Here is a 19084-nt window from a genome sequence, read left to right on the forward strand (position 1 = left end):
GACTGTTTGAGGTTGTGGACAGGTGTCTTTTATACTGATAACAAGTTCAAACAGGTGCCATTAATACAGGTAATGAGTGGAGGACAGAGGAGCCTCTTAAAGAAGAAGATACAGGTCTGTGAGAGCCAGAAATATTGCTTGTTTGTAGGTGACCAAATACTTATTTTCCACCATAATTTGCAAATACATTTTTTCAAAAATCAGACAATGTGATCGTCTGGATTTGTTTCCACATTTTGTCTCTCAAAGTTGAGGTATACCTATGATGACAATTACAGGCCTCTCATCTTTTTAAGTGGGAGAGCTTGCACATTTGGTGGCTGACTAAATACTTTTTTGCCTCACTGTATGTTGGCAGAATGGCACTTCTGCGCAAACTGACGTTCCTGTACATCCATTCGTAAAAGCAGGATATCGGGCACACGCCCGCGTACTCTATGTCCGCCGGTGGCCCGCGATCACGCCGAGGAGAGGCAGAACGGAGAACTGCCTATATAAACAAGGCATTTCCTGTTCTGCCTAGTGACATGAAAGGGATCTCCTACTCCCAGTGATCGAGAGCAGTGATCTCTGTCATGTTCTAGTGAGCCCATCCCCCCTAAAGTTAGAACACGCTGAGGGAACACACTTAACCCCTTGATCGCCCCCTAGTGTTAACCCTTTCTCTACCAGTGTCATTTTTACATTGATCAGTGCATCTTTATAGCACTGATCAATGTAATAATGTCACTGGTCCGCAAAAAGTGTAATTTGGGGTCAGATTTGTCCACCGCAATGTTGCAGTTCCGCTAACAATCGCAGATCGCCGCCATTACCAGTAAAAACAATAAAAAATAATAAAAGTCCCTAAACCAATCTCGTAGTTTGTAGACGAGATAACTTTGGCGCAAAGCAATCCAGTATACGCCTATCGCGATTTTTTTTTTTTTTTACCAAAAATTAGTAGAAGAATATATATCGGCCTAAACTGATGAATACATTTTTTTGGATTTGTGTTATAGCAGAAAGTAAACAAAATTTGTTTTTTGTTTTTTTTTTTCAAAATTGTCGCTCTTTTTTTCTTTTAGCGCAAAAAATAAAAACCGCAGAGATGATCAAATACCACCAAATTTTGTTTGGGTACAGTGTCGCATGACAGCGCAATTGTCAGTTACAGCGACGAAGTGCCATATCGCAAAAAATGCTCTGGTCATTAAGGGGGTAAAACCTTCCAGGGCTGAAGTGGTTAAACAATGTGTTTTGGGGTGCAATCAACAGTTGATGCAAAAAAAAAAAAATGCAGCGTTACCAATGTGTAGTTAAAAGAAAATAGAAAAATATAATTACATTTTAAATGGTGACCAATAGTTGTGACACACTCTCAGTAGTGGTGTCCCAGTAATCTATTATTGATGTGCTTACAAATAACCAAGTTTTAATATAAATAATCAACAAATATACTAAAAACATAGTTTAGCAGTGGTGATGTCACCCCCTTACATAAAATACATAACGTGTATTAGACAAATAAACAGTCAAGAAATGAACTCCACTGTGCTTGCTTTCAGTAACTCTCTCTTGCTACTTCCATATACAGTACACACACAATCCAATTCCATAAAGTGCAGTTCTCCTTTAAATGTGCTTGCAACTCTGTGCCGCGATCTAACTTATTTTATATTAAAACACCACGTGAGTCCTCCACCGTTATTCTTAGCAGCTCACTTCCATATGTGGACCTGATGGTATACCGCTCCAGATGGTAATCTCACCACTGACCTTCCCTGGATGTAGAAAGGGTGCTGGCTCCCCATGCAATGATCCTGTAGTAAAGAAAATCCAGATAGCCGCACTAAAAGACGCACTAAAAGACAGTCCATACAGCACAAGAAGCATAAGGGACAGCTGTAACTAACGTGTTTTACACCCTCACTGGTGCTTAGTCATAGTGACTAAGCATGTCCATATGTGGACCTATATGATATTGGTTTAAGAGCATTTTTGCACTTTAAGTTCGGACCAACATTAAGTAATCGCTGCAGATTTTTGTGAAAAGCTCTTTTTGATGACCAAACTGACCAGCCCTCTTCAAAGATCCACTCCTCAAAATGTGGAATGTAAAATGCTCAAAGTGACAAAGATGGAACCATCATTGTGCACTGCAAATTGTAATTGTAAATCAAATTTATTAAAAAAACTATTAAAATTCACTCACCTTTGCATGTGCACTAAATCTAGTGCACATAGATATACATGTAAAGGTAGGACACTAGCTCCTTAAGTGGTGCATAAAACATCGGCTTCACCTCTCCGATAATGGTTGACATCACTTCTGGTGACGTGATGACGTCATTGGCTCCACTCCGACGTGTTTTCGTCAGCACCACGTGACTTTATCAAAGGTCAACAATTAATGGCACCTTTGCATGTCTCGTAAGGGCAGTGCTCTCTAATGTGGTGCAGAAAACGTGCACAGAACACGTTTTTCCTGTATGGTGTTCTAGTGTGAATGAGCCCTTAAGGGCTCTGTTTGGCCTATTAGACAATATGCCTTTATGCAATGCCATACTGTAGATTCTTTTTCCTATTCATGTGTTTCCAATAATGATTGATTTGTTTCCGTTATACGATTTTATTTTTTAATATGTTGAATTGATTTCCATGTTTACACGTGTTTTTTTTTTTTTTTTTTTTTAATGGCTGTCATTCTTTCTTTTATACCTATTTTAGTTTTGTTCTCTTTTTTTTTTCCTGCTCCTGAAAGATCAGTTAGCACTGCACTATTTTTTTTTTCACAGGTCAGGATGATGTGGTTCATACTCTATGCACTTAATATGAAAACCAGACTTTGCTTTGGACACACTACAGTTTTTTTGTCAGTTTTTGTTCTTTTGGACATTTCATTTTGTATAAATTTTGTACAAATTAGAATGTCCAAAAACTTAATAGTGAATGACACGACTCTCCACATACATGTAGTTTCAACATCTGTAGTTTTTAAAATCTTATTGGGGGATGTGTTTATAGTACTCATCAGATAACCTTGATGTAGTATAGACGCTTTTAAAGAGAAAAAGTTCAGTGTCCCATTTTTAGTTTATACTATTGTTGCAGTGTAAGCTATGCATTAGAAGAAACAATGCTTGGAAGTGCTTTTACACATATTGCATTACATAAAGCTCAGCAGAGGACTAGCTGTTTCCGTGCGGCTTTTCAATGAGCTGTGGTTACTTTTATCAGGAAATGGCCAACTAAATGTTTCCTGGGAAGAATTGCTTGAGGGCAGGCCTAATGCACACTTTCCAATCAATAATTAAATCATCCCATGTGTAATCCACTAATAACACAACCTGATCTATATTTGTGTGAAATTTCATATAGTATGATCACAGCAAACAGCATATTCTATTCTCTCTGAAAGTCTCAGTTGTTTTGATATGTTAACTTTTAAAAAGCTTATGACCATTAAAGTGGTTGTAAAGGCAGAATGTTTATTTTATTTTAATTCAGTTTATGCATTAAGAAAAAAAACTTGTGTGCAGCAGCCCCCCTAATACTTAGCTGAGCCCATCTCTATCCAGCAATGTTGCACGAGAGACTTGGCTGCCCGGGACTCTCCTTCCTCATTGGCTGAGACAGCAGCGGAGCGCCATTGACCCCCATTGCTGTCAGTCAGTGAGCCAGTGAGGAGGGAGAGGGGGCAGGCCACAGTCATGTGTCTGAATAGACACAGGGAGCTGCGGCTCAGGTACCCCCATAGCTAGCTGCTTGCTGTGGGGTACTCAACAGGTCAGCAGGAGGGAGGGGCCAGGAGCACCGAAGAGGGACGCGAGAAGAGAAGAATCTGGGCTGCTCTGTGCAAAACCACTGCACAGAGCAGGTACAGGTTTGTTATTTTTAAACAACCAAAAAAAGAAAAAGGAGACTTTAGTACCACTTTAAATGCATGGCCAGTTTTCTTTAAGAAACTTCATACTTCTAAGCGCTAAGAGCCTTAAGAGTTCCCACATGTCACATACTTTTCTAGGCATCTCGGGAAACATTGGTGGCGTTAATATAAAAAGGTTGATTTAATGTGCTTGATTTTAAATTGACCCTGTCACCACAGGGTCACTTAAAAAAAAAAAAGTGTCCAACCCTTAAAGCAGTAGTAAACTGCATAAAAAAAAAGGAAAAAAATTGGGCCCAGGGCAGTTTAAGTCTTAATGTGCTAGTATGCATCGCATACTAGCACATTATGACAGACTTGCCTGGAAACGAAGCCCTCCAGTGGTGAGCGGTCACCGCTAAAAGAGCTTCCATCTACACCCAATCTTCTTTCCGGGTTCATGAGCTTCGGCGATATGAATGGCAGAGCCAGCGGTGGCGTCACTCCCGCGCATACGTGTGGGTGTCACTGTTTGACACGGCTCTGAAGGAATGACACAGGAATGCCGTTCCTTCAGAGCACATGTGCCCATGACATCACCGGCTGCATCTTAACCACATCAATACTGGGAACTTTCACCCCCTTCCTTCCCAGACCAATTTTCAGCTTTCAGTGACAATTGCGCGGTCATGCTACGCTGTACCCAAATGAAATTTTTATCATTTTGTTTGCACAAATAGAGCTTTCCTTTGGTGGTATTTATTCATGACTCCGTTTTTATTTTTTTGCGATATAAGCGAAAAAAGAGCGGAAATTTGGAAAAAAACAATATTTTCTTCTTTCTGTTTTAAAAGAAATCCAATAAAATCGAATTTTGTCATAAATTTAAGCCAGAATGTATTCTGCTACATGTTGTTGGCAAAAAAATTAAGTGTATAATAATTGGTTCGTGTGATCACGGATAGATTAACACAAATGATCATGTACAGATGTGCGCAGGTGATCACGGACATATGTGTGCAGATAATCATTGGGTCATGTGATTTTAGTGGAACATATGTAGGGAACAGGTGTTTTTATTATTTGGGGACATGTGTTTTGGGTACGTTGTGTGGGGACATGTATGTTTTACATTGTGTGGTGACACTAGGTTGGTGATCAATGAGTAAAAAGATGTAAAAAACAGCTCATACTCACTGATCACCAGCCGGCTGCAGCGATCCCCTCTCCTCTCCTCACCGACAACTTCTGTGAGAGGAGAGCCGATTGCCTAGCAACCGGCTCTGTGTTTACATCACATGACGGCTGTGATTGGACACAGCCGTCATGTGATCTGGAGGGCCAATCACAGAGCTCTCCTGCCGATCGGAGATGCGCCATGTCCGGGTGACACGAGCGCATCGGGATCGCACAGCTGCATGGGCACATGCGTGCGATCCCCTTCCTTCTGAGGGACGTTCCTGAACGTCCACTCAGAAGGAGAGAGTGCCCACCCGGCCGTTTATGTACATTGGCCGGGTGAGAAGTAGTTAAGTAAGCCTCTCCTAAACGGTGCACATAAAAAGCCGTGAAGCTGCAGAGTTGCAAGACCCAGGTCGCCACAAAGGTAAGTACATTCCATTTTTTTTCACAGTTTGTCCTGTTTTATAAGTAACCCTGTTGCGACAGAGTCACTTTAAGTGCAGGCAAGAACCAATCAGAGTTCACAAAGTACTGGTCTAACCTCAGCATAACTAGCTCTGAATTGTTTCTAAATGTTACCGAGTTTAGAAATGAATACTTAGAGGAGTCCAGCCAAAGCTTGTTTGGCTGGACTTCTCCTATGGATCACAGGTGTGCATTTCGTTCTGCAGTCCTGTGACCCGTTTTAAGCAGAGAGCGGGCTGTAGTCCTCTCTCTGCTGATGCCACAGATATCAGTCCAGGCACCGCGTCATCGCGACAATGGAAGTCTGGATCTGCCAGGTACCTGGACTGACACCCGTCTCAGTGAGCCTCTGAGAGCCTGGGACAGCGGCTCCCCGCTACTCCACAGCTCAGAGCTCCAATGAGCGAGGAGGGAGAAGAGTGGAGAGCTGTGACTGACAGTGTCAGTCACAGCGATTGGCGATGTTTGATCGCTTGGTTTTCAGTGCAGAGGCGCCTGGAGACAGATGCAGCATTGGACCCATGCTGCATCCACCAAGGTGAGTATGAAATTGCAAAAAAAAAAAGAAGCCCATACTTATCTTTTAAGATTAAGAACATTTTGTTGAGTAAGGCAATAGGTGTCAGAACTGAGCAGAATCGGAGAGATGCAGAGGTTGGGCACTATTGGCTGCACCACATGAAAGATACCCATTTTTGATTATTATGGCCAGAAATGCCAAGCAGGTGGGTTAAGATTTGTGGAGCTTTACCTTGGCCTGAAATCTTGTATATGTGAAAAGCTGTAGGTTGTTCAGTTGGAAAATAAATGAAGTACATATCCAAAAAAAATAAAAAATAAAAAAAATAAGCATGATTGGTACCCTTCTGTTTACAAAAAGTTTGAAGCAGAAGCCCACTTTTCCAGAAAATGGGATACCCTGTGTACATTTTGCGCATTACAGCTTTAGGAAATTTTAAACATTTGCTGTCGCATTAAATAATGCCATGTGTGCACAAAAGATAAAACAAAGCTTTTTTTCTTCCCCCCTTTTGCTAGATCGTTTGAAATATGAGTCTAAAAAAACAAAGTCTAGCAGTGTGCCGGCAAGTAGTGATTTCAGCTTTTGCCCTTCGCTATCAGGTAAGGACACGAGATAATAAAAAATCAATATGTTTTCTGCAGCTTTGGTTCTCTGTGATATTTACACAGTGAAAACATTAGTCATCAGATGCTACAGTAATTAAGGTTCAGAATGTAATATTTGCACAAAACCAATATACAATCTTGAATCTTGGATCATATGTTTATGTTGCACAGGGCCATTCAAGTTTTTCATATTTACCTTCTATGCAACACTATATACCCTAATGCATGTGCTTTTGTCCCATAAATTCTGTGTTTTTGGGAAAACCATGGCTTTCTAATATGTACATGCAGTAAGTATTGTCATATTCAAAACATTTGCTATATATCTGAGGCTATTCACGTAACACAGGGTTGTCCAACCTTTTGATCTTCCTAGGCCACATTGGAAGAAGAGGAATTGTCTTGGGCCACACATAAAATACACTAACAATAAGGATAGCTGATGAGCAGAAGGTCAGGCAGATCACAAGTTAACGATTAGTGATCTAGATAATGCATCCATCTGTGTAATAAAACTTCATATTTTTGTAATATTTTTTTATTATAAAAGTAAGAGGGCAACCTAAAACGAGTGTGATCATTTTACACTGTTTCTGGTAAATGAAAGCATCAATATCGGTTTTGATTCTCAATGAATTCTGAAGGTGCTCTCACATGTTCTGGTTCTAATTTTGCCATACGTTACTTAATCCTTGAAAATAGTTTCTCTTGAATATATAGGTGCTGCCAAAAATTGATGACATGAATAAGGTGAGATTGGGAAGAGTTCAGTAAAAGAGACGCTGTCAATTTTTAATTTTTTTTAGGCAGCATGTGTACAGTACTGTAAGTGTAAATGCAGTTTTACAAAGAAATCCCCCCCCCCCCCCCCCCCAAAAAATCAACATTTTTACAATTTTCCCATGTGTTGCATCCATAACAGGCTTGGGCCACAGGCTGGACGCCCTTGGTGTAACTTTTTTTTTTTTTACATAGTTGAAAAAAGAAATCAGTTCATCCTGTTCAATGTGTATGAGTTTGAGTGTAACAATTCATAAGCCCCTGTATATTTTGGTCACTGAGAAGGACCTCTAAGGCTGGGTTCACACCTATGTGAATTGGATGCGGATTCCTGTGCGATCCGCAGCCAGTTCCAGTGTGAACCAAGCCTTAAGGTTGTGGGGTTTTTTCTTTTAATTTTTTTTTTAACACAATCTGTTGTTACCACTACCTGCAAAGCAAATTCCGCATTTTAACTGCTCTATCAGTAAAGAATCCCTTTCACAATTTAAAGCAGAACTTCCCCCAAAAGGCGAAGTTCAATTTTTCTTCCATATTTATCATATTTGGAATAATTGGAAATATGTTCCTGCACAGTATGGATCAAATAATGCTGCCACCCTAATGTGCTCCCCAATAGCACTTATTGCAACAGTGAATAGTTAAAAAAGGGGGTACTATATTATCAAATCCACCTTATCCAATTAGAAGTTATATCCACACTGTGAACTTTGTGAAAAACAAGCGACACTGTATTAACATTTATTAAATTATCAAAAAACACGCACAGTGTTGAATCATACATCTATTGTGCTCCTGTATTCAATGTTCCAAATAGTGATAAATCAGTCTACAGTCCCCTGAATGTATTGAAGTGCTCCTTCCATTCTCCTTAGCAATGCTTCACCAAAATAGAATGCAATAAATGAATTTGTGATCAACCTGAGGGCCTTTAAGAGTTCATGGCTATCTGGTGAGTTAGCATTGTCACTTTTTTTTTTTTTTTTCCTCTTGACCTTCCGAAAAAGAGTGTACCCCTGGATATTGACCATCCAGTCATGTGAGCTGTCTATTCAGGTCTCCAGTAGGGGTGAGCTTCGAGTTCGAGTTGAAGTCATGTTCAACTCAAACATATAATTGACTCGAACATCGGCTGTTCGCCAGTTCGCCGAACAGTGAACAATTTGGGGTGTTCACGGCAAATCCCAAAGCCGCAGAACACCCTTTAAAAGTCTATGGGAGAAATCAAAAGTGCTCATTTTAAAGGCTTATATGCAAGTTATTGTCATAAAAAGTGTTTGGGAACCTGGGTCCTGCCCCAGGGGACATGGATCAATGCAAAAAAAAAGTTTTAAAAATGGACGTTTTTTCAAGAGCAGTGATTTTAATAATGCTTAAAGTGAAACAATAAAAGTGTAATATTCCTTTAAATTTCGTACCTGGGCGGTGTCTATAGTATGCCTGAAAAGGGGCGCATTTTTCCCGTGTTTAGAACAATCTGACAGCAAAATGACATTTCAAAGGAAAAAAGTAATTTAAAACTACTCGCGGCTATTAATGAATTGTCGGTCCGACAATACACATAAAAGTTCATTGATAAAAATGGCATGGGATTTCCCCACAGGGGAACCCCGAACCAATATTTAAAAAAAATGGCGTGGGGGTCCCCCTAAATTCCATACCAGGTCCTTCAGGTCTGGTATGGATATTAAGGGGAACCCCGCACCAAAATTTAAAAAAAAAATGGCGTGGGGTCCCCCCAAAAATCCATACCAGACCCTTATCCAAGCACGCAACCTGGCAGGCCGCAGGAAAAGTGGAGGGGACGAGAGAGCACCCCCCTGAACCGTACCAGGCCACATGCCCTCAACATTAGGAGGGTGCTTTGGCGTGGGGTTCCCCTTAAAATCAGGTCTGGTATGGATTTTGTGGGGGACCCCCACGCCATTTTTTTTTTAAATTTTGGTGCAGCGTTCCCCTTAATATCCATACCAGACCTGAAGGGCCTGGTATGGAATTTAGGGGGACCCCCACGCCATTTTTTTTTTTTTAATTTTGGTTCGGGGTTCCCCTGTGGGGGAAATCCCATGCCGTTTTTATCAATTAACTTTTATTTGTATTGTCGGACCGATAATTCATTAATAGCCACTGGTAGTTTTAAATGACCTTTTTTTTCCTTTTGAAATGTCATTGTGCTGTCAGACTGTACTAAACACTGGAAACATGCGCCCCTTTACAGGCATACTATAGACACCCCCCAGGTACGAAATTTAAAGGAATATTACACTTTTATTGTTTCAATTTAAGCATTATTAAAATAACTGCTCCCGAAAAAACGGCCGTTTTTAAAACTTTTTTTTGCATTGATCCATGTCCCCTGGGGCAGGACCCAGGTCCCCAAACACTTTTTATGACAATAACTTGCATATAAGCCTTTAAAATTAGCACTTTTGATTATTCATGTTCGAGTCCCATAGACTTTAACGGTGTTCGAACACATTTTTTGCCTGTTCGCATGTTCTGGTGCGAACCGAACCGGGGTGTTCGGCTCATCCCTAGTCTCCAGTACTCCCACAAGGTCGCAATGCTCCTTGAATAAAAGAAGTTCTAGCTCTTCTATTTTGTTTTGCTAGACTTCTTGCATTTGTGAACATACCTTTTAATTTTGCATTTGTTTGTAATATTTTATTATTGCTCGTTCTGGAATTACAATTTGATCTTGCAAAACTTTCTGTTATGGACTTCGATAATGCAGTTTCCCTGCAGTCTAGTTAAAGCCCTGGTTCCACTCAACTCTGCTCTTTGTGCAGTATATTCTTATCTGAACCCCATCCAAGATCCTAGTTTTAAAAGCTCCTCCAACATTGTAGCCATTTTCTCCCCCATGGTGCTGCCCCCTCACCATTTAGATACAGTTTAACTACAATAGAACCAGAAGCCAACCAGATTTCTTTGGGGCAATATGCTCTGCCCCTTCAGCATGAGAAAAAATAATGCCCCCCTATGATGTCTGCGTGAAACATACAGCAGCAATTGCAAATGATGTAATCTTACATCTGCTGCTGATTGGGAGCTGTTCCCAGGGCTTTATTGTTGATGGCTAAGCTACTTGTGTTTGAACTATTTTGAGTTTTTGAGGATTATAGTCACGAAAAGAGTATGCTGTAGGGTGTAACTCTTAGTTTCCATTTTTGTAGCTTCTTTAATTGATTTCTGTGCCTTTAAATCATTATTTTATAGGGAGGATCTGGTAAAAAGAAATGATGTAGTCTATAAAGGGTTATACAGTGTTGCCAACAAGTTACAGGACAGTTTGCCTTTTCTATAATTCTCCCCTTTGGGTGCACTTCAGCAAAGTAAAGTTTGCTGGCTTATGGAAAAGCTAGTAAAATGATTTAGTATTTTGACTAGGGCTCCTTACCTAATTGTCTTTTTATGTTTCCTTGTCAAACGAAGTTTATTGAGTATACAATGTTATAAAGATACATAAAGTAAGTTTACAAGGATCTATAAAGTAAGCTCATTGTTTTACAGTAGGGTTTATATAGGTAAATATCATGAAATTTCAAATATTAAACATTGGGTTCACGTAAACCTAAATTAAAGATATATATCATTTCCTTAGTTACTTTTGTAGGTATTTAAATGATTTATACCTACTATACATATTGTTTACAAGTAGAGTGTATATAGGTCAAATAAATTCTGATAATGAGCTTTAATCGTAAGGTGGAGAAAAGGAAAGAGAAAGAAGAAAAAGGGTTGAAAGGTAGAGGTATGGTCCACAAGGTTGTCCCGCTCGTCAGTTTATTATTCTTTTTAGTTCTCTTTGAAGCCTTAGAATGGGTGTCTCTGTAAGTCATTTAATCTGTTACCATGGCAACAGGACAGAGTCATTGAAGTTTGACAGGAACTGTTGTTTTATCCAAGGATGCCAACGTTTTTCAAATTTTGGAATTTGATTTTGATCGATGGCTACCATCTTAGCATGGGACATTGTATTATTCATTCTGTGAATTGTTTCTGCTAGTACCAATGTAGGAGATTTCCATGCCTTGGCCACTGTTTGTTTTGCAGCCGTTATTAGTTGGATCATAAGTTTGAATTGAGAGAGTGTTAACCATTCCGGTTTTAGATTAAGTAAAGTTAAATATGGATCTGGTTGTATTATTTTTTTAAAAATTTTAGATGCAATCACGAAGACTTCCTTCCAGAAGGTTTGGATTACTGGGCACGTCCACCATATGTGTAAATATGTGCCTATTTCTGGGCATCCTCGAAAACAAAGAGCTGAGGTATTAGGTGAATATTTTGCCACTCTAGCGGGTACAAGGTACCAGCGAGTTAGGACTTTATAATTTGTCTCCAGTGCTAAGATGTTGGGTGAAGATGACTTAGATGTGAGCCATATGTTAGACCAGTCCGTGTCTTCTAAAGTTCGTCCCAGGTCCTCCTCCCACCTCTGAACGTAAGAGGGTCTATTAAGATTTGGTACTCCATATAATTGATTATAAAGTGATGAAATTGTACCTTTAGCAAATGGATCTTTTGTACAGATTGATTCAAAAATGGATAATTGGGATAATGGTGTATCCCCCTTTAGGAATGGTGTATAGAAATTTTTGATTTGGAGATATCTAAATATCTCAGAGTTTGGTAGATCATATTTTTCTCTAAGCGATGGGAATGAAAGGAATGATTTAGATGCTATGAAGTCATTTAGTGTCTGAATGCCTGATGTTGTCCAAGCTTTAAAAGAATTTGGGTAGATCCATGCCGGATAAAAGGCCGGATTTCTGATAAAAGAAAGGAGAGGATTGTGTGGAGATTGTAACTGATATTTGGTTTTTAGTTTATCCCAGAGAGATAAGAAGTGTTTAGTTATGGGATTATGAATTTTAAAGCGGTCTTTAGGATCAAGCCATAATAAATTTGATATTAATAGAGGGTCATTTTCTGAAGCCTCTATAAATACCCATAATGGGATTTCCTGTTTTGCATGGTATTTGGACAGACTGGCCAAATGTGCCGCTCTGTAGTAGTTAGTAAAATTAGGGTATCCCAGGCCTCCTTTATTTTTGGGAAGATGTAGTGTGTGTATAGGTATACGTGGTTTAGAAGAGCCCCATATAAACGAAGTTGCTCTTTTTTGTACTATTCTCAAAAAATAGGAAGGAATTGGAATAGGGAGGACTCTGAATAGATAAAGCAATTTGGGTAGAATAGTCATTTTGATTGCATTAATCTTCCCCATCCAGGATAAAGGAAGTTGCGACCATTGTTTTATTAGATTTGTGATCTGTCTTAATACAGGAGGATAATTGATTGAGAATAAGTCAGAATGAGAGGCTGTTAAATGAATTCCAAGATATGGGATTGATTTTTCTGCCCATGTGAATGGGAGTGCAGCCCTAGCCGGGATCAATTCCATGTTTGTGAGTGAAATATTAAGCACTAGGCATTTCTTAGGATTAATCATAAGGCCGGATAGGGCTGCAAATCCATCAAGAGCTGGTATTAAGTTAGGACCAGAGACCTGTGGTGATGATAGAAAAAGTAATATATCGTCTGCAAATATACATAATTTGTGTGTAATACCTCCTACTTCAATGCCAGTTATAGCTTGGTTTGTTCTGATATATTGGGCCATGGGTTCGAGTATAAGGGCAAATAATAAGGGAGATAAATAAATGAATTTCTTTTTCATTGTGTTACTTTCTCTCCATGAATCTACCAGATTGTATTTGGAAAGAAGTTGAGAAAAAGGTAATCTAGAGGTTATTTTGGATGGTGTAAAAGGTGATTTATCTAGAAATGGGAGGAGGACCTGGTTCGAATCCCCACACATTATCACTGTTCCTATTTTGTGTGTATTAATCACTTGTAATATATGTGAGAGGAATGGTGTAGGTTGTTTGTTAGGAGCGTAGTAGGAAATCACCGTGATTGCTGTATCCATTATATAACCCATGAGTATCAGGTATCTACCTTCTGAGTCTTTAATTTCTGATGATAAGGTGAATGGTGTGGATCGGTGAAATGCAATTAGAGTTCCCCTTTGCTTGGTACAGGCAGAAGCCGTGTAAATTTGTTGATAAAAAGGAGAAATATATTTTGGAGTAGAATCTTTGGTGAAGTGTGTTTCTTGGAGGCATACTATGTGAGCCTTCTTGTTATGGAAAGTACGGAAGGCTTTGGTCCTTTTTTGAGGGACATTTATTCCCTGAACATTCAGGGAAAGTATATTCAGTGGTGCCATGGCAATAGATCAAATAGTTTTGACTTACTTTTTGTTATGCAGAGCTGACTGCGCAGGTCAACCTGTGTGGACTGAAGAGATGAATAGATAGAAAAGAAACCAGTGAATTCTGGAGTAAAGAGTAAACAAAAAACATATGAGATTAGATGATACATTGTATAAATTATTTTTTGCAAGTAATCACAATTTACCCGTGAAAGAGAATAAATATCTCTCTCAGGGGAATAAGTGCCTTCGTCACACTCCCACATAATATGGTTGGGAGAATGAGGAGGGCTAATGGGGGTACACGGATCTTCCGCTTACAGGAGAGAAGTGCTATGTCAAAAGACATCAAAATGATGTTTCATTAATTGGAGTGCAGAATATAGTTTTTGTTGAAATTATTTATTCCAGGGTGGTTGTATATGGTTAGTCTTGCCCTAGGCTAAATAATTCAGTTAGAAAGGTACTGTTAATAACTTTGGTATTGATGAGGATAGTTTGAATTATTTTGGGATTTTAACCCTTTTAGAGTAAACAATTACATATTTTATTGATATGTAACTGTTTAGATATGTTAACTCATAAAATTGAGGTTGTATTGCTTCAGATTAGAATAAACAAAAACATAATTCTAGGAACTAGTTAGGTAATAATATATTTGTTTTAAGAAAAGAAAGAAAAAAAAAAAAAGCTTCCATTACTTCTGGATTATTGAACATATTTGTCCTAAAAAGTAATAAATCTATTGTTATTACCTGATAATATATAACTGAACAAGAATTTCCTTATTTCACTTATATATTCTAAGGCTATATGAATCAGAAGTAATAAGAAATATAACTGGAATGTAACATGATCCCACACAGTGTGTGACTATCAGAATGCAGTTACATTCAGTTATAAATATAGGTTTTTTATAGAGAACCATCTCTTAGTATAATAAATGAAGAGATATCAGGAATTAGGATGTCAGTCCATTGAATCTTCTTGGTCCAAGGATGATGTGGCATAACGGCCTCTTTTGTGAGAATGATGATTCCCATTTTGTTCTGGAATTTTCTGGGTGTTGCCTGAAGGTGAAGATGATGCCATTCTTCTGCGTGTGGGAGTGTTGCTGCTTGTGGGTTCTGTCAGATTTAATTTTAAAAGGGTTTGTTGTAGTTCATCTGCTGATCTGCTTCTGTAAATTGTACCTTGGTAGTTAAATCTGACTGAAAAGGGGAAGCCCCATTGATACATAATGTTGTGGCGTTGCAGTTCCATTAGTTGGGGTTTCATGGATCGTCTTTTAGTAATAGTAAGTTGGGATAGGTCAGCAAAAATTTGATAATTGTGTCCTTGAAAATTAAGTTCCTTTTTTTCTCTTGCAGCAATTAGTATTTGTTCTTTCGTTCTGTAATAATGAAATTTTGTGATTATATCACGTGGGGGTCCATCTTTCTTTTTGGCTGTGAGGGCTCTGTGTACTCTGTCCAGTTCTAAACGTTCAATAGGGATATCTGGCTTTAGTTCTTGTAATAGAGCAGTAATAGTAGATTGCAGGTCTGTCACAGTTTCAGGTATTCCCCTTATGCGCAAGTTTGAACGTCTGGCTCTATTTTCGTAATCTTCAAGCTTAGTTTGAAGTATTAAATTCTCTTTTTTTTAATTGTTCCAATTCTGTTATATTTTCTTGGGTTGTAATTTCAATGTCATCCATTTTTATTTACCGCAGCCTTAGAAATAAAAATGGATGAAATTGAAATTACAACCCAAGAAAATATAACAGAATTGGAACAATTAAAAAAAGAGAATTTAATACTTCAAACTAAGCTTGAAGATTACGAAAATAGAGCCAGACGTTCAAACTTGCGCATAAGGGGAATACCTGAAACTGTGACAGACCTGCAATCTACTATTACTGCTCTATTACAAGAACTAAAGCCAGATATCCCTATTGAACGTTTAGAACTGGACAGAGTACACAGAGCCCTCACAGTCTTTTTATGTTTCAATAGTTTTTATTCGATTTTAACAAGTAGTTCACATGCAAAAGTTCCACCCACACAGGGGCTAGCATTGACCGTTGTAACAAAAGTTAGCTCACAAAGGAAGGCAAAAATAGGGCAGTATAAATAAGCAAGAACGAGAGCTAACACAATAGCACTAAATAGGATTGTTCATGAAGCCATAAGGACCGCGGGGGTCCTAGAGTTGTTCCCCACAACATCGGAGCATCTCTTGGGCCCATCAGTATCCATATGGTGGTGCAGTATACAGCCTATACAGATCTACAAAGGGAAAAAAGAGAGCGGAAACCAGAAGGAATTTAGGCAGAAAGGTAAAGCTAAAGAATAGGAGCTTGCACACCTACCAAGGGAGCCAGTGAAAGGATGAGAGTGTCTAGGGGAGGAGTTTGGGGAGGGAGGCAGAAGGTTAGAGGTTGAGAGAAGGGGAGAAGGTAAGGGCTCTGGAGCATCGGGACCATCTGCCACAGAAAGCTGGGGGAAGGGTAGGAAAGGCATATGACAGCCATGGTTCCCAGATTTGAGGGAACTTGGCATGAGAGTCGTTACGGATGCTTGACATCTGTTTGTTAAGCATCAATGTGGTCATGTGATCTCTTACCCCAGGGAACAGATGTTTTTTTTCCAGGCTTGTGCAGTTCTTCTGGCTGACAAAAATTGATAAGAAGCAGGCTTCCGCTGATAAGCTAATAGGCCTGGGATTGGACAATGTATTAAGACAAACTTGGCTTCTTTTTGTATGGGCAGATGAAACAACATGAATAGGAGGCCAAATACATGGGACCAAAAGTAATCTAGAGCAGTGGTCATCAACCTTGTCCTCAGGGCCCACTAACAGGCCAGGTTTGCAAGATAACAGAAATACATCACAGGTGTTATCATTTGCTGCTCAGTGATTGCAGTATTCTAGTCTGCATCTCCCCAAGGTAATACATAAAACCTGGCCTGTTAGTGGGCCCTGAGGACAGGGTTGATGACCACTGATCTAGAGCACGTCCACCAAAGTTGATGGGCGGAGATTATGGGGGAGCCAAAGGAGGGTTGGCAGGGTGATGGGGGTACAGTTGGATAGTTCCAAGAGCACCTACATAGGAATATCTACTGAAGCATGAAGCCAGGATAATTGGGCGATTTGGACAGCCAGGTAGTATTTGCCGATATTGGGAACGCCCAGAGCTCCCCGTAGTCTGTGTCAAAAGGGCCGCTATGGAGATCCTGGGGTGTTTATTATCCCAGATAAATCGGAAGATTCTGTTTTGGAGCAAACTGAGCAAATGCAACAAAACCTGCATCGGGAGAGTGCGGAAAAAGTTTAGTCAAGATTCAACCATCTTTTTGTCAGTCTAATTGTATTTTCAGCCATTTACACCCCACTTCAAATGCTTCAGGAGTAATTTACTATATTATTACATTTGTAAACTATTAAGCAAATCCATGTTGTCCTTGTTGGCATCCAATACCTTAACAACATTCTCCATCCTGTTTCCCCGGACCCCCATTACCCCTCCTCTCCCCCTCCATATTTCCACTTTCTCTCCCAGACACCCCCCCCCCCCCACCATATATTTCTCTGTTGATTCGCACTCTCTATCTTGTTAAATTTTGGATTTCGGTTTCCTGAATACTGCATCCATACTTCCTTACTGTACGTTATACACAGTTATGCCTGTAGAACTACACTTTTTCACTTTTGTGGGAAAAAGAAGAGCACTGCTCTTCCTGTTTACATCATGATCAGCCATGATTGGACATGGCTGATCACGTGGTAAAGAGCCTCCGTCAGAGGCTTTTTACCAAGATTGATAATGCAGTGTGTCAGACTGACACGCCGCACCACTGATCGCCGCTCGTGATCGCAGCTTATCCTGCTGGACATCATATGACGCTTAGTCAGGATAACTGAACCACCGCCCGGCCGTCCTTTTGCTATAGGCCGGAAGGGAAGTGGTTAAATAAAGAATTTACAAACAATATCAAAAGCACATCCAAACCCAAGGAAGAAAAAAAAACAATATTTTGTATTTTTACCAGTACTTAGATATATTGTAGAAAAAAAAGGAAAACTGCGCTATTTCTGAAAGAAAATCACAGCAGCAACTCAAAATGTTATGCAACACTAAAACGCAATTAGTTTAAGTGAAGCTCCCCCTGTTTTTTATTATTTTTTACTTAGATATATTGGCTGCTCACTCATTGTACTGTATCTATAGAGGAGCAGATTTGTCACCTTAGGATGGTACTAGAGAGACCTCCCTCTCTCCTCATCTTCAGAACAATGGGGGGAGAGGTTCAGTAGCGCAAAGAGGGAACAGTGTTTACCTAAAAAACACTCAGCAGAGGCAGCAAACACAGGAAGTTAGAAGCTCACAGGCTTTCTTACGAGATCAACTGATATTCTTTAGCACAGTGGTGTTGAATTCCATTTAATTGTGGGTGGCATCAGCAGTATGGTTGCCCTCAAAGGGGCAGTTGTATCTGTAAGACAATGTATCTACTCTTTTTAGGGGTATGCTATCTACAGAGTTCAAGGGTGCGCTGTGTACAGTACGCAGAGTTCAGGGGTGCGCAGTGTACAGAGTGCAGGGTTTAGGAGTGTGCAACACAGGCTTCTGTGTTAACAAGTGACAGCGGGGAGCAGGAGCGGAGGGCGAGAGCCTGAGGTAGTGGAATAGTTTCATCACAGATCCAGCTGCAAAACTGGGTGAGTAGGCCACATGACAAGGCCTGCAAAAATAAAAAACAAAAAACAAATTCAAAACCCGGATCAACCGCTTCGATAAATAACAGACAGCTAAATGTACTTTACACTGTCATAGCTGTTTTAACCTATCACCATACAATACATAGTTCATATCTGGTGCAGTCCAGGTTACCAAAACAGGCATAAAGGAAGACACTGTGTCTACCAAGGAAGTCACATAAGTGAATAATAAAAAAAAAAGAAAATCCTGCTTTATTTAGAAAAATGGCACAATACAAATTTAGCAGTAAATTTTGTCTTCACCAACCACTAGTTAAAAAATAAAGGCTTCTGTTTTTACAAGTGAGCAGAGAGCGGGGAGCAGGAGCAGAGGGTGAGAGCCTGAGGTAGTGGAATAGAGTTTTGCCATTATCCAGCTGCAAAACTGGGTGAGAAGGCTACATGACAAGGCCTGGTGGGCCAGATTCTGCTTGTGGGCCTCGTGTTTGACATATGTGCTTTAACACTTAACAAATGTAATAAAAAAATCTTCCAGTGATAGATTTAACAGACCAAAGGGCACATAAGAGAAGTTAATTGTTGCGTTTTACATACACTTTAAGAAATTGTTGTTAATCTTTTTTTTTTCCCTGTGTTTTTCTATGTGAGAACACGTAGCATTTTTATTTTCTTTGTAGCCATTACTTGGTACCCTAACTCAGGGAATGTTTGATGCCATCATGGAGCTAGATTCAGTTTACCTCTTAAAGCTA

General features: G+C 39.6%; 1 protein-coding gene across 1 annotated transcript in view; it reads left to right on the forward strand.

The window, feature by feature from the left end:
- Positions 1-19084, forward strand: part of CUEDC1 (CUE domain containing 1) — a 193676-nt gene that overhangs the window by 140324 nt on the left and 34268 nt on the right. The window contains exon 6 of the mRNA XM_073616092.1: positions 6533-6616. Coding sequence (XP_073472193.1) covers positions 6533-6616 — 84 coding nt within the window. The remainder of the gene's footprint in view (positions 1-6532; positions 6617-19084) is intronic.

The sequence above is a fragment of the Aquarana catesbeiana genome, linkage group LG02, assembly GCF_042186555.1.
Source record: "Aquarana catesbeiana isolate 2022-GZ linkage group LG02, ASM4218655v1, whole genome shotgun sequence".
Lineage (NCBI taxonomy): Eukaryota > Metazoa > Chordata > Amphibia > Anura > Ranidae > Aquarana > Aquarana catesbeiana.